Genomic DNA, 24523 nt, shown 5'->3' on the forward strand with positions numbered 1-24523 from the left:
TGGCGAACCCTTCGACTTGGGCCCAGAGTAGGAAAGGGGGCATACTCATAGGGCAGCCCCGGCTAGGGGTACTGCATTGTTCCCCTCATTGTGGAGGGCCTGCAGTGTCCGCGCACTCATGGGCCTACTTTCCCCCACCCCCACGATCCATAGGTGAGAGGTAACCAGATAGTCACTGGGTCGTTTGCCCCTTAGGCGTCCAGGGGGGGCATTGCACAAACACTGATGCATTGTACAGGTATCTAATTGCCCTAGGCACCAGTTACCCAGTTTGGCGTTAGTTTAATGATCACTATGGAGCCTACTGTACATACACGGGTTAGACCATTGAAGGAACGTGATTGAGACCTCTCGCTGGATCTACCCCGCATGACTGAGATTAAAAACTCTTCTGTCTCATTAGAACCCCCGGTGGCCTGTTAGCACCCCCACTACAGATACGATACGATGGTCAATCTGTGGCACATTCGAGGGTGTAGGACAATGTTGGGCATGGATATGGTATCACATTAAATTACTGTGTAAGATGCACAATATTATGGTCTGTATATTAAAAAAAGCTAATAAAAACATTTTTTTTTAAACATTGTGATGTATGCTGAAAGAAGCCTTTTTCGACCACATAGAGCAGAAGGTATTGTTAGGGTTTACACACTTGGAATCAGCAGAGAGATGGCACTTCCTCCATTTTAATTTCTGCTTAATTCCATGTAACATAAATAATGTTTTGTCATGTAATTAAAAATGCTTATCCCTTAATATGCCCTTCTTAGATATTAGTCGCTGATGACAACCCACCTGAAAACATTGTTGTTGTCCTCACGCTGGCCAAACACCTCTTTGTGGAATTGTGCTCTTTTCTTTCTGCGTGAACTTAAAGGGTCTGAAGCTGTACCTCTTCCAAAGCCGGGAAAGAGTTATAAAGACAAGATTCAGTCTCTGGAGGTCCTGGCCAAACCTCTGGTGCGTAGATTGATATTCACGTAGTTTGTGCATGTACACCAGCACTTACGTCAAAGCTACTGTTGTTTTAATCAATTCAAGAGCTTATTGATGACCGAACATTTGAAATGTATGCAAGGTAGGTCTATCAGTTGATTCCCGTAATTTATAACTACCATATGAATTCCAGCAACATTTTTGTATGGGTGTTGCTTATGTGTGTCACGCAGCACATTATGCAGTATGTAATTTCTAGGTTGTCATTGATTGTGAATTTCTTAATATTTTGACCCTACAGATAAAAAAGAAGTTAGTTTTCAAAGGGTGTCAATTCATTATTATTATATATTTAAAACAATGTTTCTGCTGTAGGTGCGCAAACAACAAAAGAATGGCGACCTTACATTTTTGGAAAAAGTAGAAGAGGAAAGCAGCAAAGACCTGGAACGCTCAATGCGGGAGCTACAAGCAACACATGCTGAAACTGTGCAAGAACTAGACAAAATACGAAATATGCTGATCATGCAGCATAAAATTAACAAAGACTACCAGGTAATAAACAATCATCAAATGTAAAGTATTATGATCAAACAAATTGGCTAATAGCAGACTAAAGGCCTGATTTAGATATTGGCTGATGGGTTACTCCATCACAACTGTGACAGTTATCCCATTTGCCGAAATCTAAATCCCATTATGTTTTATTGGATTAAACTTTCTCCGGATGGGATATCCGTCATCGTTGTGACAGAGTAACCCATCCCCCATTATCTAAATCCGTCCCTTTAGGCCCTTATTCAGATTTTATGTGATGTGATAGTTACAAATGTGGCGGCTGTCCCGTCCACTGAAGTACAAGTTTATTATGCTCTATGACACTTTAAACACGGTAGATGGGATATCGATCACGTTTGTGACAAAGTAACTTATCCCCTAAACTCTAAATCAGGCCCCAAGTCATACGTATTCAGGATTGGAAATCCTGTTCCCTAAAGTTATGCCCATACTTTTAGCCTACAGTTGGTTTCCACAAGCTATGTCTTATGACAACATCAAGAGAATGGACCGGCTTGAGCTTCTCTTAGACGTCTCTATTTTGTTTTTCTGATTCAGCCCTTTAAAATTACTCAAAAAGTGTATTGTCTTTTGAGTGATCCCATGACAATTGTGAATGGGCATACCTTTAGATTGTCAAACATACTACCGTAATCAGCTGTTTAAAAAGAGATATGACCCTATCAAGTTATCTATGTCTTTTTCACATGTCTGCCGTAGCTATAGGACCAAGCAGAGTAACACAGTAATATAAAAAAGAGTCAAGTAAATTTAGGAAGACTGAATATAAAGTTAGTTGCCCCCAATGAGCTCCTCATTAATGTCACTAAACATTGAGTATTTCCAGATGTTTGTGGAATCTCGAAACTGTTTTTGAACTGAATGAAAAACACTACAATTATATTAAAAACAAATAATAAACATTGGCCCTTCAATGACAACATTGTTTGTTTTATTTTGATATCTTTTAATGAATTTAAAACAGTATAAATTAAATAAACCCTGTTTGTTTTCTCCCTTTTAAAACAAAAAAAATAAAGAAAAAAGGTTTTAAAGGCATGTCCAATATAGTTGTCTGTTCTGGTTTGTAACATTCCATCTCATGTGCTAAAATTGCGCCGTAGAATTATGCTGCATGTTAGAAACCTGCATAACTTAACAATTAAATAATTTGTACTAGTTTTATGCCATTTTCTGCAACTACTAACTTTGCTGTTGGGTTAAAAAATAAATAAACGTAATTTGAGAATTGTGTGATGCAAGAAAATAATTTGCAGGAACAGTTTGTGGAAAAGGTACACTAGGACCTTGGACCGTTTATATAATGATATCACAAATTATTTAGTGTTATTTAGAATTAAACTGTAAAATCTGTTTGTATGGCACAAAATTACAATGGGCCCTATTCATGAAAAAAAAGTAATAAAAGTACACCTGAGATTTACATTTCCACCTGAATGTGCTACTGAAAAGGATTGTCAGGCGCAGATTTCCAGGCACACTGATGATGCTTCTATTGCCCTAGCCGGCGTTCTTCATAGTAGAGAACTCCTCACAGGGGAAATAAAGCATCCAGATCTGGGGGTGAGCCTTCCCATTGCAGAAGAGGAGTTACTTCAGGTCATAGCTGGGTTATCATTCCAACTTTTACTGTAATGTAAGGGGGATTGAAAGGTTTTAGTAACGCCCCCAAACTGCGAAAGCAAGCCACACATTGCAACCCCCACTTCCACCACTTGAGTAGGTTTTACTGCTGTGGATTTCTTGGACCGGTGGCAGTAGTAAAAGCATTTATGCTAGCCAGAAATTCCTTTGTGGATTTCTGGTTGGTATAAAAAAGGTGAATTCATAAGCTACAGCCATAGTTAACTTTGTGATTAGTGCCCATGAAAGAACATCATCCGAAAAGTATTGCGACATATTAAACTTGCACTCTTAAATGCGGTTAAGGACCACAATAAGGATCACAATAACACTGAGTTCCAGTGGACGCTTGAATTGTGGCATACACCAGTAGAACATGCTTCCTCTCCTCTCCGTTTAGCATATGCCATGTAGAACTCTTCTGATCTACTGTATTAATCATCTCTTGTATATCAAAACTGTTGTGGCCTTTCTAAGACTTGGTGGCAGTATGCCCTTCTCTGTTACTTCTTCAAGCATTGCTAACATAGGTGTAAACAGGGGCGGCTCCTCTGTAATGGCAAAGGAGCGCCACCCCCTGGCCAAGAGCCAGCAGATGAAAAATAAAAGGATAATTTACTATTGTTTGATTTTTCATCTGGTAGCTCAGCCATGAGTGCAGGGAGGGGGTAGAGGGGATGGGGAATGCAATGCAACTAAGAGTGCATGCGTGTTTGGCCGGCCATCTTAGGCCAGCTAAACACACGGGCAAACTTAGGTTTGGGCTGGAGAAACTTCACACACCCCAGTGCACTGTCTGAGCGGCAGTCCAAGCCGCTCATACCAAACCTGATGCTGCTTTAATGCTATGTTTAGAATGAGAGCAGTGCCAGGATTGCTGGGGAACCTGTGCTGATGTCCCAGTGAATGCTGGGGCACCATCAGGACAAAACCTCATTCATACACATTATAAATATGTCATAAAAAACGCATAGGTGAACATATAAACAACGCTTTTATTCAATTACATATGAATATTAAAAACATGTCTCAGTTTCTTTGCCACGAAGGACAACCAATTTCAAAATCAAAAAACCAAAGGACAAACCAAATAGTGAGAAAAAGTGCTTGTGATGGACAGTAACCAAAAAGAGAATAACCAATATCCTAATTTTCCCCAATCACATAAAATAAGAGCCGTCGGTTGGTTATCCTTTTACTGCATTGAATCAATTCCAAATCATCAAGGAATATATATCTCCGTCTTGTGTCCGTCTGTAATACTTTATGCAGAAAGCAATCCCGACTGGAATATGTACGTCGACGTTTCGACCCTTCTCTATGATGGGCCAAATCACTGCTCCAAAATGGGTCTTCTTCAGGACTAACTGATGGGAGTCCCCTATAATCTCTTTAAACCCTTCACTGTTTAGGAATTCCTACTCGCCGAGCAGATGAATCTTCAATCAAAAGGAGACTTTGCTTGCAGAACAATTGGATACGCTTCCGAAGCAGGAACACACACTAATAGAGAGATTGATTGGAAGGAATGCTCTAAAGCGGTACCTATGGAAGAACTTTGAAACTAATACAAATAGGCAAGTCTCCTTTTGATTGAAGATTCATCTGCTCGGCGAGTACGAATTCCTAAACAGTGAAGGGTTTAAAGAGATTATAGGGGACTCCCATCAGTTAGTCCTGAAGAAGACCCATTATGGAGCAGTGATTTGGCCCAGCATAGAGAAGGGTCGAAACGTCGACGTACATATTCCAGTCGGGATTGGTTTCTGCATAGAGTATTACAGAAGGACATAAGACGGAGATATATATTCCTTGATGATTTGGAATTAATTCAATGCAGTAAAAGGCTAACCAACCAACGGCTCTTATTTTTTATGTGATTGGGGAAAATTAGGATATTGGTTATTCTCTTTTTGGTTACGGTCCATCACAAGCACTTTTTCTCACTATTTGGTTTGTCCTTTGGTTTTTTGATTTTGAGATGGGTTGCCCTTTGTGGCAAAGAAACTGAGACATGTTTTTAATATTTATATGTAATTGAATAAAAGCGTTGTTTATATGTTCACCTATGCGGTTTTTATGACATAATTATAATGTGTATGAATGAGGTTTTGTCCTCCTAGAAGGGCACTGTTGTCTTTGATAATTGATTTCTACCCAGCCCTTTTAGGTTCATGGGTCACCCTCTGTGGTTTATAGGGACACCATCAGGAGCAGAGGAGAGAGGCGGCAGGAGGCAGTGGGAAAGGCAAAACATTAAGTGTTTTTTTATTGTTTCCCCCGTCCCCGTGGTTCCCCCGCCCTTCCCCTAGACATATGCGGTGGCAGCCTCTGGGTGTTACGAGCTACAGAAAGTAGGCTCCGGTGCCATCCCTGCCTGCAGTTGTGTTAACACAGTGCCCATCTCTTCTGCCATAATCCTCTCTTCTATGGTCGCTCTTTGTTCAGCTGCAAATGTGGAACTAAACAGGCTTCGGTATTCCATCCATTTCTAGAATGAAAAGGGAGGTGTTCAGAAATGCCCCAAACATCTAAAGAAAGCCACACATTCCAACCTCTCTCTCTGTACTTCCATACGTACTACCTAGGTTCTCGGGGACACTGGGTGATCCCTTGCTTCTTCTTATTTTTTTAATCCACATAGTAGCACACAGATGCACAAAATGCATCCGTTTTGTTTTTTAGGGTAGGGCGATTCCTCAATCTCTGACATTTTTGTCACAGCATTTATATGGACTTTATTCCATTTATTAAGATAATACTACTTAATCGTGGATGAGCGCATTAAACTCAAGAGCCATTTTGCTTGCTCCTATCATAAGCAGGTTAAATAACTAACCTTCCTTTACAGGTGAGAAGTTTGGCACATTTTTTTTCCAAAAATGTAATGTAATTTTTTTTAGTTTACAGAATGCAAAACAAATATTTAAAACAGTGGAAAAAATGCAGAAGTTGTTCTCATACAGAATTCATGCAGAGTACATGTGATGGGTGGATCAACACAGCTCTTGCTCCTTGTTTTCCCAGGTAGAAGTTGAAGGAGTGACTCAGAAGATGGAAGGTCTTCAGCAAGAGTATGAGATTAAACTTGAACAATATGCCAAGCTTCTTGACATCAGAGCTGCTCGTATCCGAAAACTGGAAGGTATTCTATTTTCTATTCATTGCCGTCTGTCTTTGGGAGAAACATGAAGATATTCTTATTGCCCACTTTGTCTGTTGGCAATAACCCTTCTTTTACCAAGGGTATCGATAAAAGCATAATCATTTCCATAACGTAAAAATCACACAACCTCATAGAGTAAGAGTGATTAAGCTTAGCAGGTTGGGTTTTCCTGTAGATACATTTTGTGATGGCACTTCTGATGGTTACAAGAGCTGAAAAAAAGAGGATGAAATACAAATAACTTATGATTGGAATTTTTAGTTAGTTCTTTGAGTACTGATATATGGGGCCAACCTCCTGTTCCTAGCCATTATAGACAACTTACTAACAAAGCTCATTGCCAACAAAGTCATTGTTAGAAATGGGCGCTCTAGTTGGCAGTCAGTTTACCCTCATCCTAGTCAGGGTAAGGGGTTCACACTCCTAAGATAACACCTTCTCACCCCCTTGGTAGCTTGGCACGAGCACTCAGGCTTATCTCACATGCAATGTGTAAAGTATTTGTACCCACACACGGCGACACAGTGAAAACACTACAAATGGACACAACACCAGTTTCGGAAAATAGCCAATATTTAACTAACTAAAACAAGAAAAAATGACAAAAACCCAACATACACAAGCAAAGATGTGAATTTTAAAAGATTAAATCCCAATAAAGGCACTTAGAAACACAATAGCTCCAACTGGTGCTATCACGGAGTTGTTCCCAACAGTCTGATGCCACTCATGAGGAAGTGCGACACCGGTCACAGAAACACAGGGGACCCCATGTACACAGTACCTTAGAATCAAGACAGAGTCAAAGATGTGGCACTGAGTCGGGGAGGTGAGACATCGCTGGATCTGGTGCGGTGTCAGTTCTGTACTGCTATGCAGGCGGTGAAGTGTTGGTTCCTAGTGGAGGTGAGGAGGCCTTGGCAGCGAGGCTTCGGTTCCTTACGATCTGGCGGCGTCGATGAGTCCAGCGGGTCAAGACAGAATGAGGCGACTTTGTGGTGTCACGGTCACACCATGGGGCCACTGGCGCAGCGGCAGAGTTGTGTATCACGGATGTCGATGACACAGCACTCTGGGCCCACAATGTTGCAGGACTTCAAAGGCACAGCGGTGGCTTCGGGCCTACGGTGTCGGTCAAGGTTGTCACAATTCAGCGGGGACCACAGCTTCGGGTGCAGGCAGCGGCAAGGAGTCAGGCAGAGGCATCGGTTCTTGAGTCGTCTGGAGATGGTGTGTCTGGTTCTTCTTGTTTCTGTGCCTGACTTCACTCCCAAGGACCCGGGAACTGGAGTGGGCACCTCTAGACAAGTCAGGGTCCTCAGCAAGAGAACCCAGGGGCTGGCAGGTGGAGTCTTTGATGTCCTTAACAGGAGGCAAGATCAGTCTAAGCCCTTGGAGAAACTTCACAAGCAGGATACAGAGCAAAGTCCAGTCTTTGTCCTCGAAAGCAGAAGCAGCAACTGCAGGCCAACGCAGCAAAGCACACACAGCAGAGGGGCAGTACTACTCCTCACAGCTCTGCAGCTCTTCTCCTTGGAAGAGTCTCCTCTTGATCCAGAAGTACTCTAAAAGTCTGTGGTTTTGGGTCCAATACCTATACTCATTTCTGCCTTTGAAGTAGGCAAACTTCAAAGGAAATTCTTTGTAGTGCACAAAACCTTGTCTCTTCCTGTCCTGGCCCCAGACACACTCCAAGGGGTTGGAGGCTGCTTTGTGTGAGGACAGGCACAGCCCTATTCAGGTGCAATTGTCAGCTCCTCCCTCCACTCTAGCCCAGGAAGACCCATCAGGATATGCAGGGACACACCTTAGCTCCCTTTGTGTGACTGTCTAGAGGGAATTCACAAACAGCCCAACTGTCAATCTAACCCAGACATGTATTCCACAGCCAGGCAGAATGGTTAAGCAAGAAAATACCCATTCCTGAGAGTGGCAGTTTCAAACACATAAGTTAAAATCCACCTTCACTAAAATATGTATTTTTAAATTAGGAGTACAGAGACCCCAAACTCCAGTCTCTATCTGCTCCCAATGGGAAATTGCATAGATATTTCAAGGTAATCCTCATGTTAACCTATAGAAGGGATATGCCTTGCAATAGTGAAAACCCAATTTGGCAGCATTTCACTTTGAGGACATGTAAAACACACCAGTGTATGTCCTACCTTTTAAATACACTACACCCTGCACATGGGGCTACCTTAGGGGTGCCTTACATGTAATAAAAGGGAAGGCTTGGGCCTGGCAAGTGGGTGCACTTTCCAGGTAGGTTGACTTGGCATTTTGAAACTGCACACACAGACTCTGCAATGGCAGGTCTGATACATGTTTACAGAGCTACTCATGTGGGTGGCACAATCAGTGCTGCAGGTCCACTAGTAGCATTTGATTTATAGGCCCTGGGCACACACGGTGAACTATACTAGGGACTTACTGGTATGCACTTTAGCACTGGTTAGCAGTGGTAAAGTGCCCACAGTTCTAAAGCCAACAAAAACAGGTTAGAAACAATAGGAGGAAGGAAGCAAAAAGTTTGGGGATGACCCTGCAAAAAGGGCCGGGTCCAGCAGTCATCCATTTTAAGGGATGTCTGTTGCCCTTTAAAGTAATCATTATTTTATTGTTATTAATAGATGAAAATGTTTCACATATGGGACTTAATGCTAAGATTTGGGCTACACTCATGCATCATGCTAGGTATCTCCAGTTGTACAATGTGTATAAAAGGGTTTCTGAATTTTGAATTCATTGTAACTCAGCAGTATTTTTAAATTAACTCCCACCTTCTCTCGTATCTGACTTGGGGTCCTGGCCTAGGGGTAATGGATGTGGGATCTTTGCAGTCTGAATTGGGAAACAGACCTGCCGTGGAGCACTGAGGGACCAGAAGTGAGGCTTTACTGGGGCGGAAGGAGACTGGTGAGGGAAGAGCAGATGGGGCACCGCATAGCCCAAAGCACACAAACTTGCCCACCCCTGAGCAGAGTTGCGTTGATTTCCCCTACCCATGACGGGTGGCTTGGCATGGAGATACTGTGAACCTGGCCTTGTTCAAGTGTGTGGACTGTTACGGATTACCTTCACCTGCCCTGCTGCCCTTCCTTACCTCTGACTTATTTGGACAGGTGGGACATAGCGTTTCCCAGATAGGGTGGCTTGAGGTTCCTGGTGGAAATTAGTGGGGAGGGCACGCTGGGTGGCTAAGAAACTGAGGTTAAAAGAATAGAGCAACAATGAACAAGCAGCTTCATCACAACATCCAACCCTGGTCTGGGTGCTGAAGCTCAAGGGTCCTTGTATGTGGAGTAGCCTGTTCGCTTTGTCATTGACCTCAGATAGTGTGCGTTGCACTGCCTGGAGCCCCAAATGCCAATGAGAACTGACTGTTTGTGGTCCCACTGAGAGACCTACAGGACAGGTGTCCCTTTCTCAGCAGGAAGAGGGCTGACACAACTCTACACCATTGCACACATTCTTATTGAGACAAGGTACTGTCCTGACACTGTGTTCGGCCAAGTCCAGAGGATGAGGGAGGAAGCCACATATATGCTGATAGAGAACTTCAAATCCAGCTGGGCGGTTTAAGTGTTACCCACCTTTTTTATTTCAAATCATTTTTATTGAGGATGCTGCTTTACAACTAAGTACTGAATACAGAGTAGGGCCATCAATCATAGTGACATAATTAAGTCCCATCATATGTCAAACAGAATGCACATGAGTAGGCAGTTCACATCTTTTAATCCATTTTGACAATATAACAACAAATGAACAATTGTGTTCTCCGCCTTTTACTGCAGTGAACAGCCATAGTTAGAAATGGACCTGATCTGAATCCCAGGCTTAGTGCAAATTTGGGTTAAAACCCCTATCTATGATAAGGAGGTGGGTGAGGAGGTTGCATTAGGAAACCATGGGCTTGGGGGGTTTGTTAAGCGCTGAGTGGTGAGCAGGTATCTTCTGGTGCAGATCAGTTTCATAGAGTGAGCGTGAAGGTTCAGTAACAATGTTACCCAATCTGTTACAATTGGATATTTCCGGAGACCCCTGTTCTCTTCCCGCCATAGAGCTACTATTTCTGCCCGGCCCTATTTGAGTGTTGTTGCTCGTCAGTGAGCTGTGCTCGGTAGTATCTGGGGTTTCCAATGCATAGTTATAAGTCTGTGGGCCACTAGAAGCACCAGGTCAGTGAACCTATAACTGGCTCTAGCAGTCTGTGATTTTCGATACAGGCCGAGTCGTGACCCCCTCCATCAAGTGCAGGTTAGAGCACCCAGTGACACGTTCCATTTCATGATGTATTTGTGCCCAATAGTCTACTACTACTAAACAGTCCTAGAACATATGTTCTATCTCAGCCCCTATTCATTAAATTACAGACATATTGACGGAGAGCCGAATAGGCAAGAGAGGGAAGCGGGTGTGAGATATGTTCTATGTAGAATGTTATGCTGGATATACTGAAACTTCGGATTGCGCGAAACTCGCCTAGAGAGCAGAATGCAAGGCATGAAAGGTAGCCCGAGGTATGTCGAGTGGTAAATTTTGGAAGAAGTATATCAGACGGTGTAACATTAGCATTTTAGCTAGAGACACTCTGCCTTGGACCGTGAGTGGTAATGAGCTCCAGAAGGCCAGTTGTGGTTTCAGTGATGTCACAGCTTTCGTGAAGTTCCCATCTAGCAGATCTTGCTTGTTATGGTAATGTTAATGCCCAAGTATCTAGACGTGCAAGGGTCCCATTTCAGTTGGTGCCCTTCTATGAGAATGTCCTGCAGGGGAGCAATGTGGATGTAGGGGAAACAAGCAAGACTTTGCCCAATGTACTCGTAGCTCAGGTGCCCCATAAAAGTCTAGCTAAAGAGTCTGAATGGGCGCAAATCAATTGCGGATGTCCTGGAAAATAGATCAGGACGTCGTCCGCATATAGTGAGACTGTGTAAGTATCTCCCAAGACCGGGATGCCCCAGTCCTCACCCAACTGACACAGTTTCTGAGCTAGAGGCTGCATAGCTAGAGCAAAAAGTAGTGGGGACAGTGGGCAGCCTTGCCGCGTCCCACGTTTTATATGGCGCAGGGGGGAGATGCACTGCCAGATCCGGACACTCACTACTGGCTCCACGTATAGCAGTCATATCAACGCTTGTATCTCCCCTTTTTCTTAAACCCTGTTAGCATGGAGAATAGGTAGTCCCAGTCTACTGTGTCAAATGCCTTCTCTAAGTCTAAGCGTGGCAGGCGGCAAAGGGCAAGTGGGATGGGGCCTGCTCCATGACCCTGTATAATCTACGGATATTTACAAGAGCTATCCACATTGATATAAGCATCTCCATCCAGTTCTTTCAATGGAACAGTCCATGAGAGCAAACAAGGGCAACCTACTCCCAGACAATTGCTTAAAGGCTATGCCAGCTAAATTTAATGCCATATTGGAGGTGTTGGACACCATGACAGAATTGTTGGAATAAAAAATTGTTGCAGTTGTAGAGGATTTTGAGCTGTAGTGGAAGGGCCAGAGGAGACTGGTGGGCATGGTCACCCAGGCAGAGGGGAGAAGCGACAGCCAGAAACCTTGGAGACGCACTGACAACTACAGAACCTAATGGAGCTGGGGGCCTTCTTGAAGGCCATGTCTGAGGATATGAAGGCAAGGCCCAACTGCAGTAACATTGGAATCATGGGCCTCCCCAAAGGTACTGAGGGCCAAGACATGGTAGAATACCTGGAGGGTTGGGTCCCTGGATTAGTAGTACCACGAACACTACCACCTTTCATAAGCCCTTAGTGGCAAAACTGCTGCATTTACAAAAAATAGGGACACCATAATGCAGGTAGCCAGAAATCAGCTGCACTTCATGGTGGAAAGTGGTAATGTTCCCAGACTGCACCATAGCCATGCAACATCGTCCTCGAGGTAAGCAGAGACTAAGCAAAATGAGTTTGGAATACACTGCATTTCCTGACCAAATTGAAAATAATGAAGACTCAGAAGAGCTACTTCTTCACTGAGCCGGAAGTGGTGTGGGATTGGGCCGAGCAGGAGTATGCCTGCCCATAGGTGATGCTTCTATAAGTTGGGAGACTCAACAGGACAGGCACAATCACAGTACAGAACTCTAAACGAGGCACCCAATAGAGCCAGCTCATGACCCAAACTATCACGCAAGTTGAAGAAAATAAAGAGGCCCATCCACAGCTAGGTTAGCCAAACAGTGTCAGAATCATCGGACAGCAGTGGCAGCAAGGAAGATGAAACCTCAACTGTCCCAAGTACAGGCATGGGGCCGTTGCCTGGGGGACACCACAATCAGATTACAACCTCATTTAAATACCATGTTCAAACTCTGCACAGAGCAAGCTACTCTGCCCTGATGGTGGATGCAAGCCGGACAGAAGAATATAAGAACTGGGTGAGACAGGCTTATTTGTGTGGTGCACTGCTTCAAGAGGTTGGTGCTGGGTGGCCCCCACCCCCTCTCACTAACCATCCCACTCCTGTATTTACAGGAGGAGTGTAGGAAGTTGGCTATGTATGTACTATCTCAAAGTGAGAGATAGTGTGCACAGAGTCCAAGGGTTCCCCTTAGAGGTTGATAGTGGCAAAATTAGATAATACTAATGCTCTATTTTTCTGGTAGTGTGGTCGAGCAATAGGCTTATCAGAGGGTAGTGTTAAGCATTTGTTGTACACACACAGGCAATAAATGAGGAACACACACTCAAAGACTTAACTCCAGGCCAATAGGTTTTTATTTAGAAAAATATATTTTCTTAATTTATTTTAGAACTTAAGGTTCAAGATTTGAAGTAAGTACATAAAATGCAAGGTACTTCACACAGGTAAGTATAGAACTTTGATTTAAAACAGTAGTACACACAGTTTTGGTTAAAATGGCAAATAGCTATTTTAAAAGCGGACTCATGGATACATGGTGCTGAGAAGTTTGATACCAAACTTCCCATATTTCAGTTTAGCCATTATGGAACTGAGGAATTTGTAATTGACAGACTCCCAGACCATATACTCTTTATGGCTACCCTGCACTTACAATGTCTAAGGTTTGGCTTAGACACTGTAGGGGCATAGTGCTCATACAACTATGCCCTCACCTGTGGTATAGTGCACCGTGCCTTAGGGCTGTAAGGCCTGCTAGAGTGGTGATTTACCTATAACACAGGCAGTGGGTTGTGGGCATTGCACTCTGAGGGAAGTGCCATGTCAACTTAGTCATTTTCTCCCCACCAGCACACACAAGCTGTGAGGCAGTGTGCATGTGCTGAGTGAGGGGTCCCCAGGGTGGCATAATACATGCTGCAGCCCTTAGAGACCTTCCCTGGCCACACGGCCCTCAGTACCAGGGGTACCATATACAAGGGACTTATCTGTGTGCCAGGGCTGTGACAATTGAGGGAACAAATGCATAGTTTAAGGAAAGAACACTGGTGCTGGGGGCTGGTTAGCAGTCTTTCAATCATAACTGGCATCAACAAAAGGCAAAAAGTTATGTGGTAACCATGCCATGGCAGGCATTTCCCTACAAGGAGGTTATGATGGCACCCTGTTGTCTCGGCTCACTCTCACTGTACACAGAAATTAAAAGCTATTCATATTCTTTATAACAACACTCCTCAATAAATACTACAGGTAGACTGTGGGGCAGAGGCACAAATGACTGATGCCCGCAAAGTCCCATCCTTACCAGACCACATGTACCTTTCTTTACTTATCGGGCAAGGGGCAGTTTCAAGCCTGGTCCAAGGTGGGAACTTTAAAGTTGGAAGAGTTTTAGTTCCAATTCTTAGAGTTGCAGGAGGAGAGGAGTGCCAAGATGGAGGAAAAGATTACTGGGTGAGACACAACAGGGCCACACGTAGAGAAATGGGACAGACCCAGCTGTGCAGAGTGTAGCTCAGCAAGGGAGATATTGTGGGTGCACGCACACAAACAAACATTTAGCTAAACTTATGGATACTACTTCATATTACAATTGTTTAGTTTGGAATGTTTGATAGTTTAGGTATGTCGCAAACAGACATTAAGGACTTCCTTATCAGAAGAGGTAGGAGCTTCCCATCTCCCTACTGCTGGAAATACGTTTGACTGAGGGAGTGATGAGGAAACTGCAACACAGGTGTGAGAGTCAGTTGTTGTATACCTCCTACACTGCATATGCTTGCAGGTATTGATCCGGATCCGCAGTGGAGTTCCTTTTGTAGTGGTGGACCAACCAATAGAACGAGAGGTGTGATATATTCATGTGTTAGGATATGTTGTGAATAGGAAACTGCAGCTGTTAGCCTTATACCTACCCGATACCGGGATAGCGGGTTTGTTGCATACAGTTTCTCCACTGTTGCCTAGGCAGTCACTTAAGCCTTTAGTGATTGAAGGTGACTTTCATTGTGTGATCGGTACCAGTGTAGATGGGTCACACCCCTCTTCTACATGCTGCTGCTGGGAGGCTTACATAGAAAACACCTGCTTCGGTGGACAACTAGCGCTCAACGGAGGTGTGGAGGGCTGCATAGCCCATGCACCGCAAATACTCTAATTTTTCACTGACCCATGACCTGGTACCTGCATAGATATCTTTTTCCCAACTACACACCTGCAAGGTAACATTCACAAAGCAGACTACCAAGCAATAACACCACTCAGACCACAACCCCACCCCTGTAGAATCCTGGACTGGGGACTGCATCAATTGATGCTTGAAGATGCAGGTCCAGGTGACTCTACAGGATCAATTGAGGAGGATGGTGACAAATTACAGCAGTTGGAGGGAGAAGCCATGGATTCAGTGCATAAACACCAAGGCGCATACACAAGGAGAAGCATGACAGATTGGGACTGCATGACCATAAATCATATATTGAAACACATTTGGAGAGGGTAAGGTAGGTCGAAAACTGGGTCGATTTGCTAGATCAGACACCCAGTACACCCCTGTAATGGCAGTGAGACAGAAAGATGGTCCTTGTTTAGTGCACATGTGGAAACAATTGAACTAAATGAGGACTATTAAAGACCACTTTACACCACACAACTAGAAATAAGCAGCACTGCTCAATATGCTTATGGATGTGCAGCTCACCTTCACTGATTGACTCCTTGGCAAACTGTTTAAATGGAAGTCCCCTCTTACTGGAAGAAATAGATGAGGCTCTGAAGCAGTTGGAGTGGAAAACACATGGAGCGTTGGCTCCTGACAGAATTTTATAAAACTTTCCTTATCTGGCAAAGCGGCTCCTAGAAATATATTTTGAAGCTAATATTAGGGCACTTTAGTGCCTGCAACACTGGAAATAACGATTGTGGTGTTGCATAAAGAGGGTGGAGACACTCTTGCCCATCGTATTGACCATTGTCAATGGTAAATTTTGATTTTAAGATATTGGAAAAAGCAAGCAGAACCTAAATGAACCTGCCACACATAGGCCAACCAGATCACAATGGGTTTGTCGCTTAAAGAAGCACTTCACCCAGCCTGGGCAGACTTTTCCATATCTTTTTTGATTTCAATAGTATTTTTTTTATTCATTTATAATTTTCAAAAACAGAGGAAAGCAGTATACAAATACATACATTGTGTTTAAGAACATGTCAGTGTGATTGCATATATGAAGCCCGAGTTACTGTAATCTTAGTGGTACAGAAAGGAAATAAAAAGAAAGAGCTGATAGAGTAAAGGAAGAAAAAGGGGAAACGTGATTTTTATATGGGTAAGTGGAGTAGGTTGAATCAGGCTACTGCTGGAAAATATGGGTTGTTATACATATATCTTTGGGGTGCTTAAGGGTTGGGAATTTTTTATTTGTGAATTTCCTGTAGGGCAGAAGAAAGGTGTTATTTCATGGTGGCTTATTGGAAGCAAAGTATTTGTCCATTTTGTTATATTGAGGTAAGGGATTCCATATATACGCTGTATGAGGAGGGGAAGAGAGTGGAACATTATGGCAACCCCAAATCTTACTAAGTGTGCGTCTGATTCAAAATATTTCATCTTTATATTCGGATATCTTGAGGAGAAGAATGATTCAAAACATTTTAGTACAGTTTCTTGTACTTCCATTCTAGCATCCAAATATGAATGGTGATCAAGCATGTTGAATGTTGCTGAAAGGTCTAGCAATCAGAAAAGGCAGGCGTCACAATATATTTTGACAGGGATACCCTTTGGTGGGCATTTACGGGACAGAGATGTGATTTAGTAATTGGGATCAATGACTTTGCAAAGGGAACAGAGTGAAGCTGCTATAAGGTTTTGAAGATCATTGGGTTCTAGCTTTTGCTTGTCCTGGAGTGGAATGTTTTGGCTTATTTTCAGAGCTGATGGGCAAAGGCCTACATCAGGAGAAGCAATGACTCTATGATTATTAGAGGAAATAATCAGCAAGTATCTTGAATTTCAAGTGTTTTAAAGGAGGACTGCCAAATGATGGCCCAGTTGCCAGTACCTCATCTGGCGGCTCTGATTCCGGAAGGATTTGGTGTACATTCAGAATGGCTGCCTTGAGCTGTAAGGCCCACCATCTAAATTCTGTCACATATTTTGTAGACAAGGATGCAGTTTCAGGGGCTGTACAGCTTTCCCAAGCAAAGGCTGACTGTGACTGCATCTCTCAACTTCAAAAGACAACATATTCTAGGAGAGTCTTTATCTGAAGTTTCTCCAAAGATCTCGAACCTTCGTCTCCCAAAACTGCAGTGTATCCCTTTCTTACTTATTTTCGGATGAGTTTCAAAATACTGCGGTTATAAAAGCATCTTTCATTTCAGACTTTCCGGACTATGAAACATCACTATGGAATAATATCAAGCAGCATGGACTAGTGGTTTGGTGGATACCCATCTGTTAACCATGTCTCCTACTTGTCTGCCTTAGTCAATTACTGTTAATTTTCATCCTTCATATTATCAATTTGTATGTGCCACTTCCCTCCTGTGACTTTAGTGCTAAAACTGCTTGTATATCCCTCTGTTCTTCAACATTGTTTCTATTCTCCATGCACTTCTCTTGACATGTTTTTCTTGCAGGTGTATGGCTTAACTGCTAGAATCCATCTGTTCCCACCACAGCAGTTGCATGATTACCTTACAGGAAACACTAATTGGCGAAAGGGGGAGCTCCCTCATTGCTGTTACGCTACATGTCTGTTTATGTGCTGCGGGCTTCTACTACTGCCTGAATGCTCATTTATGGATAAGTGCAACATCCCAATGTTTTACTCTTACACCCCTTCCATGCTTTCTCACGTCTAACTGTCAGCTCTCTTTGAGTGTATTGTAGGGGGACAGCGATTGCCGGTTCCAGTCATACCTTGCTCTTTTTATGTCGTTGCTAAAGAAGGTTATTTGAAACGTTTGGTAAATAGCATTTATTGTTTGTCATTGTCTATTCTTAAGTGTTTAATGCATACATCCTGTTGACCTTACTTTTGTGGTAGAGCTTTTACAAGTACAAATGGAATGCTCAAACTGTAGTACTCACAGTAATGCTGTAGTTAACACTTAGGGCCTAATTAAGGGTGCCCCAGTAGATGCTCCATTGAACATGAGGAATTACCATAGGAATCAATAATTCCGGTCTGGATATTCACCCAGAGGCTGATCTGCTTTAAGTAGGTGAAATCTCCAGGAGAAATCCTCTGGAGTCTGAGTGTTCCTGCGGGACTCATAATTCCATTGGGGCACACTTCCCCCTGTTTCAGGACTACAAAAATAAAATTATAAATAAAAATCTGCTTGGGGTTCACAGGACCGTATGTGAGCTCGTGGATATTGACTGAATCCTAGGGTTTGCAACCCTAACATGTGTCTTCAATCCCCAAAAAAGTACCACACATCCTAACGGGCCAGACAGAGCTGCATCATGCCCAGCACCCAATATCTGCCAAAGACCATGTGCAGTGGGAGTTGACCTGCTGTGGCCCTGTGGGCAACTGCCACTGCGCATAAGCAAAAGCAGTGTGGGTTGGTCCTCCATGTAGGGCTGGGCGCCAACCCCGTCTTCAGACATTCACAGTGGGATTTATTGGCCCGGAGAGTTGGGTGAGTTATGGTTTTCATTGTGGGAGCATAAAAACCACAAAGGAAGGAAAAGCAAACTTGGTTCTTATAAGAATTAAGGATTTCTGATGGATACACCTACCTGTGGATTCCTCACCAAAAGCGTTACCGAAGGTAAGTAACTTATTCTTATCGACTAATTGCTTTTCACTACATTCTCGGTATTAAATTCCGTAGGGACTGGTATTAACAATCTTAACTAACCAAGATGCAAGAGCTAAAACTAAGAGAGGATAGTCCTAGGCACTTTGGGTACGGCCCAGGACATTGTTTTATGAAGAACAGATTATAATTTGGATCTTAATTGATCATTCTTTTCATCGATTTTACTCAGGATAGTGTTGTAAATTTATTGAAACTGATTTTAAGTCTCCTATGGCGATCTTAAGCTTGTTCTTGTTTAATTCCTGCACGTTATGGTTAGAAATATCCGAATAAAGTTTACTGAGACAAAAAAAAAGACTTGTGGTTTGTGTAGCAAACCATAAGTGGTTAATTTAGGGTATTTTTGGTTTTATTTCTTCGCCATACCTCCACTTTGCGTGTTTGTTTAATGGATATGTGTGTGTGTAACTGAACATTTTTTTTTTTTACCTTTTCTATTGCAGCCCAGCTGAAAGATATTGCCTATGGTACCAAGCAGTATAAATTCAAACCAGAAATTATGCCAGAAGATGATGTTGAAGAGATTGATGAAACTCTCCATTTAGAACGAGGAGACAACCTTTTTGAAATCCACATTTCAAAAATTGCATTTTCATCAGTAGCAATACATACCTTTAGTGACCAGGAACCTGCAACATTCTGTACCTACTCATTTTATGACTTTGAACTTCAAACTACTCCCGTAATACGTGGCCTTCAACCGGCATATGATTTCACGTCTCAATATCATGTGCGAGTGGATGACTTTTTTCTGCGATACATACACAAAAACACTGTCACTCTTGAGATTCATCAAGCATTTGGTACAGATCATGAAACCGTTGCTGCCTGCCAACTCAAATTTAGTGACATTCTGGAAAAGAATGGTCGTATCTTTTGTTCAGCGCTTTTGATTGGTAAGTAACATTTCTAACTGTTTATGTTTCTCCCTTTTTTCCCTCCTGGCATGTTTTATAGAATCTAATCCCTGTGTGAACGTGGACTGCACAATGCTTTGTTTTTACAGGGCTGTATATAATATGCACATGTTGAAATGTGTCATATTCAAATTTTGGTAAACACTTCAGTGGTGTTCAATGTATAGTTATTGGGAGTTGTGTGAAAAATGTCCTACCTAACAGCCAGAACTGCACATTTCAGCCCATCACATCTCTTTGGCACTCATTTATGTTTCCACTTTAACAGACATTCTAAAAAGCTGGGTTAATAGAAGGAAATCTGCAGAAAAGTCTTATTGTCCTATTAAGTGTGTTTTCTAGTGAAATAAACTCCTCCCCTTCCACAAGGCAGAAACATTAAAACCTAATAGTGTAAAGTGTTTTATCTCAATTCTAATCAGTTTCATAACCTTATAAAATAAAAGGTTGTTTTGGCTGGTAAAGGGGGAAACACCCGGAAGAACGAGTCCGGAACCACAAGGTTGTGAAAAACGAAAGCAAAACAACGCTTTCGATTTCAATGACTCCCTGGTTTCGGTACCTCAGCAACGTACACGCGTGGTTAAGTTACAGAAGGGAGTCAGAGTGGACGCGGTGAAGGAGGAGATAAGTTGGACTGGGGCTGTTTTGAGGGGTGGGGGTGATTAGGGTTTGGGGGGGCAGGGTTTAGGTTTTAGGGGCGGGGTGGGGACTCGGGGTATTTTTAGTTTGTGGGGTGGGGGGCTGGGGGTGATTAGAGTTTGGGGGGGTTCAGGGTTTAGGTTCAAGGGGTGGGGTGGAAGGTTGGGGTGGAAGCATGCTGGGTTGTGCATGCTGATTGGTAATGCCTTTACCAGGAATGCGTTTACAACGGTAAAATCGTTGTAAACGCATTTGTGGTAAAGGCATTAGTGTATAGAACAAGGTCGTTGTTCCGACCTAGTTGTTGAGCCACGGGTGGTTTAGGCACCTGTGGTTCCGACATATAACCTGGTAAAGGCTAAGAATAACTCATAGAATTTTAAAAGTTTCTATTATTTGTTGCGATATAATGCTAACTTTTATAATTTTGGCCTACTGTTAAAAGAGAACCTATAGATTCGAAAAAAGTTGAAAACAACACAATGTTCATTGAGGAATGTTGAAAATTATGAGCTTATGGCTCTCATTTCGACCCTGGTGGTCCGAAGACCGCCAGGGCTGCGGTGCCAGTCCACTGCTATCGGGCTGGTGGTGAAGACCACCACATTATGAGTGTGGAGGTTTGCCATATCTCCGATGGTACCGCCAGGGCAGTTGGACTGCCGGAGATCAGAATCTCCAACCCAGTGGTCCACTGAAGACCTCTGGCAGTATCACGAGTCTCCTTTCCGCCACGGTTTCTGCAGCGGTAGCACTGCCACGAAAACCCTGGTGGAAAAGTTACCGGTGACAGGAAATTTCTTTCCTGTTGGTGGCAGACGACTCTCCCAATCCTCCCTGTAATTATATAACCCCCCCCATTCCCTCCTTCCATAACAGCACCCCCCTCCTGCACCACCCTTTAATAACAGCACCCTCCTCGCCCCACGCCACCCACCCTGCATACACTCATTCACCATCACTTACATACACGCATTCACTCACACGCATACATACACGCATTCACACAAACATTCCAACACGCACTCACTTACAATCATACATGCATACACACACGCAGATAATGCCCACTCACACACGCATACACAACATGACCCTCACTCCCCCCCCATCCCTGTCGGATGATCGACTTACCTTGTCCGGCGAGGAGGATGTCCACCAGGGATTGGGAACAGGAGCTTCCACCGCTGGCAGCGCCCCACCATAGGGACACTGCCACGTCGTATTACTTCTTGTAATACAGTGGGCAGAGTCCTTTTGGCGTGGCGGTGTTGGAACCGCCTATGCGCCTCCAACCGCCAACACGACTACTGGAGGATTTCCGCCCAAATTGTGGGGAAAATACTTCAGTACTTGTAATATGGTGGTCTTCTGGTGCCCGTGGCTTCGGCTGTCTTAGGAAAAGACCGCCGAAGTCATTATGAGAGCCTATATTCTTAAAAACTTTTAATTAACTGTTTTAGATTTAAGCAAACTTGGCTTTGTTAAAAAGTAATTCAGTTGTTTTAAATTGGCAACAATTACAATCATATAACCATAAATATTGTTAGAAAACAAGTTCACATTAAAATACTAATTAAATATTATCTCAAACTAGTGCTATGTCTGGAATAAATATTACTGTATAACCTTTATGAATTAGCGGCATTTTTCAAGAAGTGGAAATTTAACTCTCTGGATTTGCCCCTTTGTAAAACAATCTTCTATGCATTATCTTGCTGTTTTATGTCTTTATGTTCCTGACTTAAAAAGCAACATTCATCTTCTGACTTCTTTAAATAATTCTTTTTTGAGGTTGCAGCTTAACTCTTTTAAACACAGTTTGGTTACGAAAGGAACCCTACTCTCAGCATGCATATTGCTGAAACCCAGAATGTTGCTTCCTTACAGGACTCTCTTTCTACGACAGTTCTAGGCACCCAACTATTTCCAAACAACTTCTCTAATAAAAAGCAATATCTTTTGGCAGTGTTATTTTTTTTTTTTTATCTGCACACTCTTTGTAGATCTCTGGACACTTTTGAATTATCAACCTGTTTCTTACAGATATTTTTGTAGGTTTTATCATTGTTTAAGGTTTATTTACTTACTTTCATTTTTTCTGTGCTTAGAATTATATATATTTTGTATCCTACATTTTATTTTACTGCAAGGGCATACCTTTTCAGAGAGACTTTGTTTTGCGTTGTCTGAGAAGGATACAATAGTTCTCTTTTACCAGCCTTGTGCCACATTTGAGTGGAAAGTTGGCAGAATCACCCATGTATTGTATTTGTATTTTCAACCAAATTTTCCGCCCATTCCAAAGTATGAAGATGTTGGAATACCTTCAGAGCATGACCACAGAATATGGGAGGCTCATACAAAGATTTGTCAGTTTTAAGTTGTCATGAACAAGCAAGGAGTGGTAATGCTATTTTCTTAAGCCAAGCCTGTCTCATATAATATCTTGCTGCAACACAGCCAGTCCACAATCCACTATGGTAACAAATGAGGCAAAATTGGTTTGGCTTCCTTAATAGGCACAGCATTTCTTTGAAATGGAAGCACACTAGTTACTGATTTGATAATATTGTCATTGACACAGCTTTTAAAGACCTCAAGGTTGTCATGGTTACTTCTCTGTAGCAGCTGCTGCTCATATAGATGTCCACACATTTCAGTATGTAGCTGGTGCCTTTGCTGCAAGCCCTAAAAACCGGTAAGCTCCACATCCCACTTACTGGATTTGTTAGCCATTACCATGTATATTAACACACTCCAGAGGTAAAGTGTATTGCACAACAAGTTATACAAATGATATTCACCTCTGTCTTCAACAGTAGAGGTTTCCATTTGTTGCTAGGAAAATCAACAAATTACTTTTTACTCTGTGAGCACTCCTGAGCTACTCATAAGACTCCATATAGCATGTTTACTTCTTAGGTCTGGCTATAGACCGCTTTAGCTGTATTTTCAACTCATTTACAATAACCAAATAGACAGAGAGATACTTTGGGTGTGTCCCTTAAACTATTTGTTGTTTGAGTCAGCTTCCTTCAGATATTGGGTTAAGATGATGTCAATGCCATCTTGTATTAGACCAGAATAGTATATTCGACTGTATTGTTTATTGTGTGTTAGTATCCCAGATTAATTGTATCACTGATTGCAGTGCATGGCTAGTGAAGCAAAGAATCCAAGCATCAGAGTGGATACACATTGGTCCTTCTAAGAGTTTCTCTAGACCCTTCTTCATGCTGCATAAATGTGATTTTGTGTCTAAATGCATTTTTGTTCCTGGATCGGTTTTGTAGTCCTAAAATTGTTTCTGCAGTTCTTCCTATATTGTTATCAGGGGTGAAAATAAGATTTTGTGCCTAAGTGTGATAACACAGTGCTGCTTACTTCGCTCTCAAAAGTGGTTCTGCATCTAAAATAACTTTACATCTAAATATGATTCTTGCTCCTAAAAATGTATACATTCATGCTAATTTTGCACCAGGAATGATTTTGCACTTCCGTATGTTCTCAACCAAATATGATGCCCTTCTGATGCACACGGTTTTCACTGATCTTATCATCTTCACTCTTTGTACTAAATGTGGCAATAAGCTCCACTGATTTTGCACCAATGGTGATTTTGCACCTAAATGAGTACGCACATCTAAATATGATTTTTGTTTTTCTGAAAGTGCCTCTACACTTTTTTTGAATTTGCAATATAGGTGATTATGCAAGTAAATGTGGTTTGCACATAAAAATGTTTCCAAACTCCAGCTGATGATGCACAAGGTTGATTTTGTACTTGAATGTAACTTTGAACCTAAATGTGATTTTTGTTTCCTATGAATGTTTTAATATTTCTTTAGATTTTTTTCTAAAAGAGTGTTATTAATCCTGAATGTGTTGTACTCCTACATGTGATCTGTGCTTTTAGAAGGCTTTGCGCATTCTATTGTTGCACAGAGGTGGTTTTTGCAATTAAATGTGTTTCCTCCTAAAAGTGATAGTGCTCCCAATTCTGATTTTGTATTACCAAATTGTTTCAACACTCATGCTAATGTTGCACCAAGGGTGGTTTTACACCTAAATGTAATTTTGCACCTAAATGTCATTTTCCTCGTAAATTTAAATTACTTAGCCCGAAGGGTGATTTTACACTTAAGAGTGGTTTTGTACCAAAAACACATTATTTCATCTAGTTGTGACTTTGGTCATAAATGTGATTTGTGCTCCTAAAAATGTTCATGCTCATGCTGAAGTTGCCTCAAGGCCTAGTGAGTCATATCTCATGGCTGCAGATTGCAGCTATCCCAAACTAAGGGCCTCATTATGAGGCTGGCAGTACTCTGACCGCCAGTCTTGTGGTGGTGGTTGGACTGCCACACTCCAGGCGGTCCAACCGCCACACTAGGACCCTGGTGCTCAGACCGCCATCCC

At 42.5% G+C, this 24523-nt stretch overlaps 1 protein-coding gene across 4 annotated transcripts in view; it reads left to right on the forward strand.

Moving 5' to 3' along the window:
• Positions 1–24523, forward strand: part of RPGRIP1L (RPGRIP1 like) — a 687119-nt gene that overhangs the window by 347822 nt on the left and 314774 nt on the right. For all 4 annotated transcript variants that reach the window (XM_069216318.1, XM_069216317.1, XM_069216321.1 and 1 more), the window contains exons 13-15: positions 1315–1494; positions 6169–6286; positions 18986–19438. In XM_069216318.1, the coding sequence (XP_069072419.1) occupies positions 1315–1494; positions 6169–6286; positions 18986–19438 (751 nt within the window). The remainder of the gene's footprint in view (positions 1–1314; positions 1495–6168; positions 6287–18985; positions 19439–24523) is intronic.

This window comes from Pleurodeles waltl, chromosome 12 (assembly GCF_031143425.1).
Source record: "Pleurodeles waltl isolate 20211129_DDA chromosome 12, aPleWal1.hap1.20221129, whole genome shotgun sequence".
Taxonomy (NCBI): Eukaryota; Metazoa; Chordata; class Amphibia; order Caudata; family Salamandridae; genus Pleurodeles; species Pleurodeles waltl.